General features: G+C 40.9%; 1 protein-coding gene across 1 annotated transcript in view; it reads right to left on the reverse strand.

The window, feature by feature from the left end:
• Positions 1–481: 481 nt before the first annotated feature.
• Positions 482–13,475, reverse strand: part of LOC137621510 (ral guanine nucleotide dissociation stimulator-like 1) — a 221,152-nt gene continuing 208,158 nt past the window's right edge. The window contains 5 exon segments of the mRNA XM_068351863.1: positions 482–674; positions 6,187–6,321; positions 6,613–6,820; positions 7,000–7,129; positions 7,525–7,709. Coding sequence (XP_068207964.1) covers positions 514–674; positions 6,187–6,321; positions 6,613–6,820; positions 7,000–7,129; positions 7,525–7,709 — 819 coding nt within the window. The 3' untranslated portion in view covers positions 482–513.

A 13,475-nucleotide genomic window follows, 5' to 3' on the forward strand; every position in this document is an offset into this window, starting at 1 on the left:
GTATAATTTCACAGCACAGGAATACTGAGAGCCATATCTCTAAATTTTTACAACCAATACTGTTGTTCTCAAGATTACCACCTTACGTACACACAGGAATGAGTTATTCAATAAATAGCAAATAAAAAAGCTTGTCTATTCCACATAATTGGTAGAAGGGATAAAAAAAACTGGTGTATAGAAAGTTTTTCCTTCAAGGTTCAGATATGAACCCACTTGGTGACATAGCAGCCTTTTCCAATTTCTTGTATCATTACACTGTATCATAATACTACAATTTCCATTTTTCAGGTGCCGTCAAAGAGCAAGCATTTGGTAATGGTTGTATCACAAAGTATAAGGGAAGATATCAGATAGGTCTCCAAAGCTTCATATTTGTAGAAGTCAACATCAAACAAAAAGTGGGGAAAATCACACAAGCTGGCTGCGCAAGACTAGGAATGAAGAGTATCCTTGGAAATGGATGGAATTCACAGTTGCCATTGAAGGTAAGCTTCAAATATACAGTAATTACTAAGTGACCAGCAACTTTTTTCGTATTTTGTGATCCTTGGCTGGATTTCGACGAATTATGGTGTTTTCATCACCATGTCTTCTTCTTCTCAAGACAAAATTAAGGTCGTATTGAGTATTGATAGCATAATATACATTAGCAGAAGCTGGCAACAACATTTCTGGAAAGAAAAAACATAATCAGTGAGACTGTGAACCAATTACAGTAGTTAATAATAATATTCCACTTATTTACTAAAGAATTAGTTTTCAGTTACATACATGAAAAGTCATTGTTAGGATTAACATTGAACCAATGTCTTACCAATTTCTGTACTGTGAAAATTAACCATTACAATATAATGATGACAAAAGGGCTGAGAAAAGGTAATTAACTAATTACCTGTGTAATACTAATATGCTTGCCCCCACATTTTTTACCATACAATACTATTCATATTTTGCAATAAAAGTAAAGGAAAATATATTATGAAGATAGGTGCTGTATATAAATGATAGAATTGGTGCATTAAGCTGCACAGTATGTAACATTTTGTAATGAGATAATGAGATCAACACATAAGAAAAAGCTTGATATGAAACTCCAAAAGTTGCATCCAAGATGACATGGTATACCATCGAAAAAGCTTGCTGTCAAACTAATTCAGGATATAATGGCAAAAAACTTCTACCAACTAAGTGAATAGTATGATACAAGGCTCTACATGATTCCCCAAAGGTCCTGATAGAACATAAAAAGATGCAAGTACGATACCATTTCATCACTTGATCGTGCATTACCCTAAAGGCTGTGAAATTCAAAGTATTATAGGTGGTGCATACTGAGGAGAGTTTCTCTAACTTCAGATATTTCAGGTTTTTTTTTTTGAAGACTGGGTGGAAACCGAAGGAGAAGGTAGCCAAGAGGCTTTGTAATAATGTCAGTGCACTAAAATACTATGATGCTTCATAACAATGTCAGTGCACTAAAATCATCTCAGGATGCATCCAATAAAAACATTTTTTTTAGAAGAGCAATTGGAACTTGAAACAAAAGTTGAGAGGCTAGACACAAAGATGAAAGAAAGGAAGGTTTGGAACTATAGAGCAGAAATACTGGAAGCTTTTTATTCAACTGAGTGACAAACAGATCGATCTATGGTGAACCTGAAAGAGCAAGAGGCCTTTCTACCATACATGGGATGTAAAGACCGCTCCAAGTTTACACACTGGCCCTTACAACTGATTGTGTCTGCTAGAACATTCCTCTTGCCTGGAATGAGTCTCATGGACAGCTCTACCACGTTGTCGACTGCTTTGCCAACTTGCAAACGATCTGAGAAACAGTGCCCCTTTGCTTATTGACATAAGCCATGACAATAGAGTTGTCGCTTATCCACGCTACCAGAATTTTTGTTTGAGAGCTTGCAATGCTAGCAGCACTCCTTAAATTTCAAACAGGTCGATATGCACGTGCTGTTCCTCCGTAGACCATACAGTACTCCCGATATGGTCTGGTTCCGCAGGTGCGTGACTAATCCCCTCCTTAGAGGCTTCTGTGAATGTCGGCATTTCAGGAGGTAAAGAGCAGGCCAGTATGGGAGTACTTCCTTATCCATTGGAACCAGACTGTAAGGGAGATCACTGACTACCAACTAGTGACATTTCAGACACCACTGAAGCAACTGCTGGTGGGGATGCCGGTGAGAGACTTTGAAGGGCATGAGCCCTTGAAAGTAACTGCTCATTGGATAAGGGAGTCTTGGCTTACCTTCCTCCACTTCTCCATCCTGCTTAGTAAAGTGGTTGCCCCTACCTGCTTAGTAAAGTGGGAGGCAACAGCATGCCTCCTCTTCAGTACCCACTGGTTTGCTGACGGGCTTAAAGGTTTCTCATGAATGGCATTGGCAAGGTACAGTGACAGTGCACTACCAGGACAATGCACGAAAAACTTACTTGACAATATTTACATATGATCAGCCTGGCAGGGTCAAGTCAGTGTACTTCATTCATGTTTTGGGATTTACCAAATGCTGAGTCACACCTAACTAGTGGTAAATCCAAAATGTTACTTGGAGGCTGTCCTTGGGAGCAGCTTCCATGGCAGTAGACTCAAGTTCTGAAAAAGAAGCGTCCTTGTGCTTGAGTCTGTCCATGTCGTCAGACTGGTTGCTGTTGTTCTTGTGCTTGAGTCTGTCCATGTCGTCAATATGGTTGCCGTTAAGTTGATGGGTAGAAGAGAACGATCTATTTCCAGTGGCACGTAAAATCTTTGTCTTTGAGCTAGCGTGGGAGGTAGGATCAGCTGGAGACTAAGGAATTTCTTGAAACCGAGATCTGGGAGTTGACCTTATCCAATGCCTCCCAAACTAGCTCTGACCATGGCAATTCAAGGGCGCAGGTTTAGACCCATGAGGGTTGCCTTAGTGCAAAAATCAAGTGATGTCATCCTTCCCTTCCTGAGGTCATTATGCTCACAAATGCGTGCAACAACTTTGACGCACATGGACTTGGTCTTAGGATGATCCACCTCTGCTTAACCAGAATCTGGTGCTGTTGGACTATACTTCAGAGACTGAAGTGCTTTTATCCTCTAAAGAGCAACTGGGAGTGTGTTGGATCGTGCAGTGCAGGTGTGTTGCCTGGTGCCTGAAACCGAGTGAAAAGAAACCTTGCTGATGATCGCACAAATGCGATGTGACATCTTGGTGCTTGTACAAGTGTTGAGAGTAATCCTGGGAAGTAACCTGTTTAAATTCCCTATTGCATAGATGCACTGGAAGGTCTTGGTGAGTGGGAAGATCTCGGTGTTGTGGATCTCAGTGCATGGCAACATTACCGCCTACACCACAATCGGTGTGGATAAATGCAATGTTGCCATTGTACCTACAGAGTTTCTGCAAGCGATTTGTTATGTTTTCAAGCAACACATTACTTCCTTCAGAGTTGACACTTGGCAAGAGAAAGGCATTTGATTCTAAATTTTAAAACATACTGTACAGAATTTAAAACCTTATTCATGAATTGAATAGAAAAATCTTAATCAAAATTTATTTCATTTATTACAATTTTGATTTCATTATCAAAGCTTAATTACCAAAATTTAAATTAATGTTAGTATTTTTTTTTGTAGTCGTAGTCAGCGTGACCATAGAGAGATGCCAAATATATCACCATTTGACCACGTTTGAGACAAAAAACCACAAAAGGCATCACTGGTTCATGGCGTGATGTCTGCGCATAGACTGGGATTGCTGAGATGAAGCAGGGAGCATGTACATATCATTTCTTTCTCACCACACTCAAGTTGAGGTTGTTGGGGGCTAGCGACAACAATACAGTACTGTGGCGGTAGGGGTTACAGGTTCTTACCCCCCACAGAAAGTGACATCACATTTTCTGGTGCCTCTGTAGGTGCATGAGCAGATGGGGTGGTTGCAGCAAAGGAAGGCTTCAATGTGTAGCATCAGCAAGCATCATCTGAAGCTTCTCACCAGATGGAACACCAGCAATGCCTAAGGAAGGCCGTTGTTACAACATCTGCACGTCCAAGTCCCACACAAAAGTTGTCGTCAGTTGGCATACCTGAAGGCGAACTTTAATAGAAAGACAGAGGAGTATTCTATAGTATTGCTTTCACTAGGGGAAAGTAATACTTCTGCCTTCCTCTTAAAGCAGGCCACGAGCACAAGGTGGAATCTGCTTCTGAATTCCTCCAAAGGCCACCTCTGGAGGAACCCAAAAAAGGCATAACAGATCGAGAAGGAGCTAAAGAGTTTTTTAAGTAACAGTATGGGCAATGGGAATTCCGATGCGGAAGAATCTCTCTTAGCCTTCTTTTTCCTGCCAAATCCACATTGTAGAGGAGGCCACTATTTACACTTGTCACAAATGGATAACTGTTTAGTCATGACCCCCTGTAAAAGTCAAAACTGCTGAGGATCCACGGCAAGCTTCAACACAAACCAGCTAGATTTTTTACCATGTTTACTAGGGCACATCTGCATGTCTGTATGTGGAGTATTCATACGTCAATACACACCATACTGAAAATGATGAAAAGCAAAAATTTAAACAGCCAGGCAGAAGAAGTATATCTGTAAAGCTTGCGGCCAAAATTAAAAGTGAGAGCTTTGCTGACTGTTGGGTGTGCTTACCCTCCACTAGCCAGCAACTACAACCACTGCATTAAAAGTTTAATACCCATTCCACCTACAATGAAATCATACTCATATTAAAGGACGATGGTTTATATTCGTGTAGGAACAAATCCCTAATAATACCCTGTTAGGTAACTAACACTTCTGTTATGTTATAGTTTGGATCTAGTATTCTCTCTCATAAATGTTATGCTTACATTTGTTACTGTATTCATGATCAACAGATTTTACAAGTGGAAACTTGAGAAGTCTTTAAGCTTAGTTCTTCCTTATTTTAGCGAGTGACTTACATTATTCACTGTTTCCACCTTAATGGTTTATCATTATATTGTTAATAAAATGATGGTATGGCTTTAACTTTAAAAATTGAATTGTATATCTGCTATCTTTGTCTTAACTTTGTACTCTAAGGGAATTTAATGGTTCATCAAAATTTATACTGTATATGATCAGACTTTAACTCCAGTAACTTTCAACATTCATGAAACATTTAAAAATCTGAATTGTGTCTTTCCAGACACACTCCATGTATAAACAGTAAGTAAGGTTCAGAGTTTCAACCAAAAATTCTATCAAATTGTTAAACAAGACACCACTGTGTACCTCAAAAGTTTCTTGTTCAAGGTTACCAGGAAAATAGTTAGTTATGAAAAGTACTACAAATGGTTGAAAGATGCTGATCCACAGAGGCTTTAAAAAAGAACCTGAAGCAGTTAACACACAAAGTTTGGTAAATTATGTAGCTAGTATATAATTAAAACTTCTGAAGGGGTGGTTATAAACAGTAATGCCAGCCTCTCCTTTGAATTCAAAAGAACAATCCTGGTGGTGTGAGATAGAAAGAAATCAAATACCACAAAATATAACCTAAGTCTTCAAACAAAATACTGAATGAGGCTACTGAATAATGTCACTTAGGTGGAACATGACTGTGAGGCATTTACCATTATGATGCTTTTATCGTAAAAAAATAAAAAATAAAACTTCATAATGTTCCTATTTTTTTACTATTTTTTCTACATATGATCAGATACATTTCCTGTCCCTTTTTCAAGAGGTTATTTCAACCATCCTTTCCTGTCACTTTTCAAAAGGTCACTTTTCAAAAGGTTATTCAACCATTAACCCTTTTGGGGAGAATAATTTGAACTCTCGGACAACAGTCAGTAAGAAGGCTGAAGGCTGATAGAAAACATCCCAAATTAGAAGTGAATTATGAAAGTGAGAATATTTTGTATGAAGCTTTATAGTGAATAGCTGATATTCATGAATGTTTAATTTCATCAGAATTGAATAGAAATCTAAAGTTATCCCAAAGGTTTAGCCTAAAAACACAGCCCATATCAGTTTCATGGATGGCAACCTTTTATAAACACTACAGAAAAATGCTCCCCCATAAAATTTTGCATCATATACAAGTCATTATGACCTGAAAAATGACTACTGTGAAGATTAAGTGGACCTTTTTGAAGTTTTTAAATTCTGCCTAATGAAGATACAATAGTATTGAATATATGGCTGTCACAATACTTACCACCATCAGGCAGAAACTGTGCCAGAGTGTAGTCTTCTGGGTTACCCTCAAACCCGTGCTTCTCCATTGCTTTCCTTATTACAGAGATTGTGCGCTCAGAGTTACTGAGCATGATGCTCTTATACAGATTAACTCCTGCAAAACAAAATTAGAATTATTTTTGTTATATTGTCAATGTGATACATACTGTAGGATTATCCAGTACTACCATGCATAAAAGACAAAATGCAGTACAGTACCTTTTATTATCAGTATCAGGCTATGATCATTGTACTGTCCCACACACAAACCCTGATACAGTAGTACGGTACTACAATAAATCATAATGATTATGAAAATTAAACACTGTATTCTAAAATATATATTACAATTAGGTATACTGTAGTCAGAATAAGTATTAAAACAATTTGAAGGGCAAATTCTTACCATCTACTTCATGATTACTGCTTTCTATAGAAACTCTGATTATGTAAAAATCAGGAGTAATGTACGGTGAAGGTGTAGGCTGCTGTTGCTGAACTTGCTGTAGAGTACCTGTCTGACGTTCAGGAGTACGACCAGAGGCAGTTGTACCTCCTGAATTTACAGACACATCCAATGACGGTAAAGAGGAGCTGCTTGATGATGTGGACATCTGTATCGATTAAAATAATAATTTCAAGATATTTTTTCTTAAACTGCTTGGTAAATGAATTCAATCATATTTTAATCACAATTATCATATAAAAGTTCCAACTTCATCTGACTTCAATTAAACTCATGAATGTAAATTAGTTAACTCAATTTTGACAAAAATAAGTGATGAAGCCCAACCTTTCTCTCTAATGAGCATGTATCATTGTGACTCAGAGGGGTATTGATAGAGTCACTGTCAAAGAAGAACTGACTACTCGATGACCCACTTGATGTGCTGGCAATACTGTCATTCTTCCTATGACCAAACCTGAAATTTAATTATTATTTGAAATCCTAATTCAACATACAGTATTCCATAAAAATGTTATGTCCTTTCAAACAACTGCTGTTAAACTTTACATCCTTCAAAATACTATTGTGGTATTTAGTCACTGGATTCTTTTAATGTAATTTACAAAATATAGAGTATCTTTTGGTTACAAGCCTAATGTTATATAAACTTTACTGATCTGTTCTAAACATGCATTAGCAACATTTCCACTGTGCAATCATGGCACCTTAGCCTATGCTGATAAACTCATGTGCTTTATCTAAAAAAATATTGTATAGTAAAATATTTAAGTGAAGAAAACAGTTCAGAGGGTCTGAGGATTAAAAAGGTGTTCATAAACTTGCTGGCAATGTTTTAGTAAAACTACTTACTGGGCTCTTTTCCTCATTTTGCTTTCTCTAGTAGATGAAGGGGCTGAAGATCCTTGAGGTTCAATTTGACATGAAAGTCTCCAAGCTTCTTTGTCATCTAAAACTAAAACAGAATCCCACCATCTTTCGAATCTCTCGTCTCTTTGAAGTTGGTATGCATTGGCTGCTCCTTGCAGCAACCGAATCTGTTGGATTATATTAAAATTGTAATCTTTTCATGATCAAGATATTCTAATAATTTAGTAAGGCATTTGTTATTCAATGCTCACACAACTAATAGATTTATTCTTTTAAATAGAAAATGTATTCTAATCAAGAGGTGAAAAACTGTAAATACTGTACATCATATCAAGAGTATTAGATGGTAATATTAAAAAATCTCGGGTTGTTATATCAAATGATTTACATATGAACCAATTGTTATATTTTTCAGATAAATCACCAAGTCAGGATATATTGGCATCACAAACTCAGGATATATCATAGATACATAAGAAGCAATAGCAACTAAAGAATTCTTGTGTATTTACAGTACTGAATTTGAAGAATACTGTCCACTAGGACACAAAGGTGAAATTTTGCTAATGTTTATTATTTGTGAAAAGAAATTTCATATTGGAAATTTAAAATATTACTGATCTAATCTAATGCCATAAAATTGAACTTTGACTCAAAAAATATATTTTCAAGATGGCCCAATTACATCCCCTTTTTTCAGAGCCAACATATATAAAATAAAAAAAAAAGTTTTTAATTATGCAGCACTTTAAAACAAATATGTTATTTTTATTAGTAAAATAAATTTTTGAATATACTTACCCGATAATCATGTAGCTGTCAACTCCGTTGCCCGACAGAATTCTATGGAGGGATACGCCAGCTATCACAATACTAGAAGGGGGTGTACTTACCAGCGCCACCTGTGGCCAGGTACTCAAGTACTTCTTGTTGACACCTCCTCAATTATTCCTCGGTTCACTGGTTCTCTATGGGGAGGAAGGGAGGGTCGATTAAATCATGATTATCGGGTAAGTATATTCAAAAATTTATTTTACTAATAAAAATAACATTTTTCAATATTAAACTTACCCGATAATCATGTAGCTGATTCACACCCAGGGGGGTGGGTGAAAACCAGTGTACAAGATTAAAGGATAGCTAAGTATCCCGTATTTCATATAATCAGTTATCCACAATAACAATGAAATAATAAGTACCTGGTAAGGAAGTCGACTTGAACCGTTACTCTGCCTTTAATAAGATCGTCTTCCTTACTGAGCCCAGCGTTCCTCTTGGGAGGCTGAATCAACTCAAGGTGCTAAAGTATACAGGGCTGCAACCCATACTAAAGGACCTCATCACAACCTTTAACCTCGGCGCTTCTCAAGAAAGAATTGACCACCCGCCAAATCAACAAGGATGTGGAAGGCTTCTTAGCCGACCGTACAACCCATAAAAAGTATTCAAGAGAAAGGTTAAAAGGTTATGGGATTATGGGATTATGGGAATGTAGTGGCTGAGCCCTCGCCTACTACTGCATTCGTTGCTACGAATGGTCCCAGGGTGTAGCAGTACTCGTAAAGAGACTGGACATCTTTGAGATAGAATGATGCGAACACTGACTTGCTTCTCCAATAGGTTGCATCCATAACACTCTGCAGAGAATGGCTCTGTTTGAAGGCCACTGAAGTAGCCACAGCTCCCACTTCATGTGTCCTTACCTTCAGCAAAGCAAGGTCTTCTTCCTTCAGATGAGAATGTGTTTCTCTAATCAGAAGCCTGAATAGTAAGAAACTGAGTTCTTAGAACTTGGAAAAGAAGGTTTCTTGATAGCACACTATAAGGCTTCTGATTGTCCTTGTAAAGGTTAAGACCTTTTTAGATAGTACCTAAGAGCTCTAACTGGGCAAAGTACTCTCTTCAGATCATTCCCCACCAAGTTGGACAGGCTTGGGATCTCGAACGACTTAGGCCAAGGACGTGAAGGAAGCTCGTTTAGCAAAAACCGAGCTGCAAGGAACATGTAGCCGTTTCAGATGTGAAAACAATGATCCTGCTGAAGGCGTGGATCTCACTTACTCTTTTAGCTGTTGTCAAGCACACGAGGAAAAGAGTTTTTAATGTGAGGTCCTAAAAAGAGGCTGATTGGAGAGGTTCAAATCTTGATGACATAAGGAACCTTAGGACCACGTCTAGATTCCAGCCTGGAGTGGACAACCGACGTTCCTTTGAGGTCTCAAAAGACCTAGGGAGGTCCTGTAGATCTTTGTTGGTGGAAAGATCCAAGCCTCTGTGGCGGAAAACCGCTGCCAACATACTTCTGTAACCCTTGATCGTAGGAGCTGAAAGGGATCTTACTTTCCTTAGATATAACAGGAAGTCAGCAATCTGGGTTACAGTGGTACTGGTTGAGGAAACTGCATTGGTCTTGTACCAGCTACGGAAGACTTCCCCTATAGACTGATAGATTCTGAGAGTGGATGTTCTCCTTGCTTTGGCAATCGCTCTGGCTGCCTCCTTCGAAAAGCCCCTAGCTCTTGAGAGTCTTTCGAAAGTCTGAAGGCAGTCAGACGAAGAGCGTGGAGGATTGGGTGTACCTTCTTTACGTGAGGTAGACTTAGAAGGTTCACTCCTAGAGGAAGAGTCCTGGGAATGTCGACCAGCCATTGCAGTACCTCTAAGAACCATTCTCTCGCGGGCCAGAGCGGAGCCAACCAACGTCAGCCGTGTCCCTTTGTGAGAGGAGAACTTCTGAAGTACCCTGTTGACAATCTTGAACGGCGGGAATGCATACAGGTCGAGATGGAACCAATCCAGCAGAAAAGCATCCACGTGAACTGCTGCTGGGTCTGGAATCGGAGAACAATACAACAGGAGTCTCTAGGTTATCGAGGTAGTGAACAGATCTATGGTTGGCTGACCCCACAGGGCCCAAAGTCTGCTGCAAACATTCTTGAGAAGGGTCCACTCTGTGGGGATGACCTGACCCTTCCGTCTGAGGTGATCTGCCATGACATTCATACCGCCCTGAATGAACCTCGTTACCAGTTAGCTTTCGATCTTTAGACCAGATGAGTAGGTCCCTTGCGATCTAGAACAACTTCCACGAAAGAGTCCCTCCCTGCTTGAAGATGTAAGCCAGGGCTGTGGTGTTGTCAGAGTCCACCTCCACCACTTTGTTAAGCTGGAGGGACTTGAAGTTTATCAAGGCCAGAATAACCGCCAACAACTCCTTGCAATTGATGTGAAGTGTCCTTTGCTCCTGATTCCATGTTCCCGAGCATTCTTGTCCGTCCAAAGTCGCACCCCAGCCCGTGTCTGATGCGTCCGAGAGGAGACGGCGGTCGTGTTTCTGAACAGCCAAAGGTAGACTTCCTTGAGAAGAAAGCTGTTCTTACACCACGCGAGAGAAGACCTCCTCTCTTCGGAAACAGGAACTGAGACCGTCTCTAGCGTCATGTCCTTTATCCAGTGAGCAGCTAGATGATACTGAAGGGGGGGGGGGAGGTGGAGTCTCCCTAACACGATGAACAGGGCCAGCGATGAAAGTGTCCCTGTTAGACTCATCCACTACCTGACTGAGCATCGGTTCCTTCTCAGCATGCTCTGGATGCATTCTAGGGCTTGGAAGATCCTTGGGGCCGACGGAAAAGTCCGAAAAGCTCGACTCTGAAGATCCATACCCAAGGAGACAATGGTCTGGGATGGGACGAGCTGAGACTCCTCAAAATTGACCAGGAGGCCCAGTTCCTTGGTCAGATCCATAGTCCATTTGAAAATCTCCAGACAGCGACGACTTGTGGGAGCTCTTAAAAGCCAGTCGTCTGACGGAGCCGGACACAAGATCATGGTACTGCTGCACAGTCTGTGAACTGTCAATCATGGGCAAGCGAGGAAGTACAGTGACAACCCGAATCTGTCTAGACTGTCTGGGTCGTACAGACAAACTCCTTATCGGGTTGCTGAGGTTGCCGCACTGCGTCACAACAAGTCACTTCTGTTGGTTGTTGAACGTCTTCCCCGTGACACATTGACTCCGTAAACAAAAAATCCTCTAACAAGGACTAAGCTTGGACTGCCTGTCTTGTAACACAGCTCAATGTAAGGTAAGCAGAGCGTGTGCATGGCGTTTAACATTTCTCAGAAATTCCATGACCAGTGCTAGAGTGCTTTATGCATGCTTGCATGGGGTTTTAATATCAACATAATATATACCTTACATTCATAACTCATGATTCATATTTTTGCCATATTTTGCGATATTGTTAAAAATATATTGCCAGGAATACAAATATATTTTTATAAGTAATACAAATAACCTCCATTATCATAAGGTTTGAAAATGGAGGTCAGGTATGCTGAACAGCAGAGTCAGAACGAGCTGGAACAACAATAGTTGTGGTTTCCTCTTCAAGACTCTGTTGAGGGAACACCTGAGGCTCAGTCTGCAAAGGCTGATCAAAGGAAGTAGCAGAAGGTAGGCGCATGGGTGGAGGAGACTGACTCCTGGCATGAGTGGCTGAACTCAAGGGTTGCGCTTGCTGAGTGGTTGGCGGATGCGCAGTAGCAAGTTCCTGAGGAACGAGTTGAGGTTCCTGCGGTGTGAGCTGAGAGCGAAAAGGTAGTGGCTGCGCAGAACGCAGTAAAAATCTCGCAAGTTGAGGCTCCTGAGGCGCAAGGCTAAGGTGTTGAGGTGCTTGCCTTGAGGAGGGTTGAGCTCGCTGCAGCGAGAGCTGAGGAGACTGACTCATGGACGGGAGAGGTTGTTGTACCTCAACCGAGTGTTGCATCACTGGTGGAGCAGCAAGTGGAGGCGGAGGAAGAGAGGTATAATCCTCCTGATCCCATTGTAAAGGTTGCCTTAAGGAAGGCGGAGGCTGAACACCACTGGGAACAGCAAACTCAGAACGTGGCTCAACATCGTACGCCTGGCAGGTGGTACTGCGATCAGGCGGAGCGAGCGCAGGCGGAGGGAGTGTAGGCGGAGGCGGAGGCGCAACACTCTCAGCCCGACACTCGCGCATCAAGTCCGAAAGCTGTGCTTGCATGGACTGTAGTAGAGTCCACTTGGGGTCGGCAGAAACTACAGTAGGCTGAGGTAAAGCCTTAACAGTCGAGCTCTGTTGTGGCAGAACCTTACTCCTCTTAGGCGGAGTGCATTCAACTGATGACTGAGGAGAGTCAGAGCTAACCCAATGACTGCATCCGGGTTGTTGAACTCTAACTTCGTACGTCTGGCATAGGTCTGGACTTTACGTTTAAGAGGTCTTGAGACCTGAGACCAGCGTTTTCTCCCCTAAATTCTTCTGCAGACGAGCAAAATAAGGGCTCAATCGTCTGCGGGTGGGAGTGACGGTCTCGGTAAGACACGCCCACAACCACCGAGGATACTTCTGTGCGCCGATCAAGGCCTGCTGAACCCTTCTGCCCTTCGACATTGCTTCTCCCCTGGGCTTGGGAGCTTGCAAGAGGTCCCGGACTGGGAGGACGACTGGCGCGCACAGAAGTACCCTCACGCACAACACTGACACACTTTGCGCTAATCACTTATCACTTTGATTTTCTGTTTGCACTTATTTCACTGAACTCGAAACTTTAAGTGGTCTGTACCTGAAACACGCAATTCTATCCTTTCTCAAAAGTTAGTAATTGCGAAAACAGAATTACAATGTAACAGAAAAATCTAATGAAAGATAAATAATTCAGTGGCTGGAAAGAGACTAAACACTAGATCACTCTAGAAACGTTTACCTTCTTCCCCTAAAGAGACTAGGGAGAAGAGCAAAAACGATAACAACGTTACTCGCTTGAATGAAACGTTTATCCTCCTCTTTCTTTCTCCCTCCGTCTCTATCTCTCTCTCTCTCTCTCTCTCTTGACTTAGAACCTGAGAGAAGAGCCCAATCATATATATCGTTAAAACATATTATTGTTAAAGGAAAAAACTGAAA

Source organism: Palaemon carinicauda, chromosome 28 (assembly GCF_036898095.1).
Source record: "Palaemon carinicauda isolate YSFRI2023 chromosome 28, ASM3689809v2, whole genome shotgun sequence".
Lineage (NCBI taxonomy): Eukaryota > Metazoa > Arthropoda > Malacostraca > Decapoda > Palaemonidae > Palaemon > Palaemon carinicauda.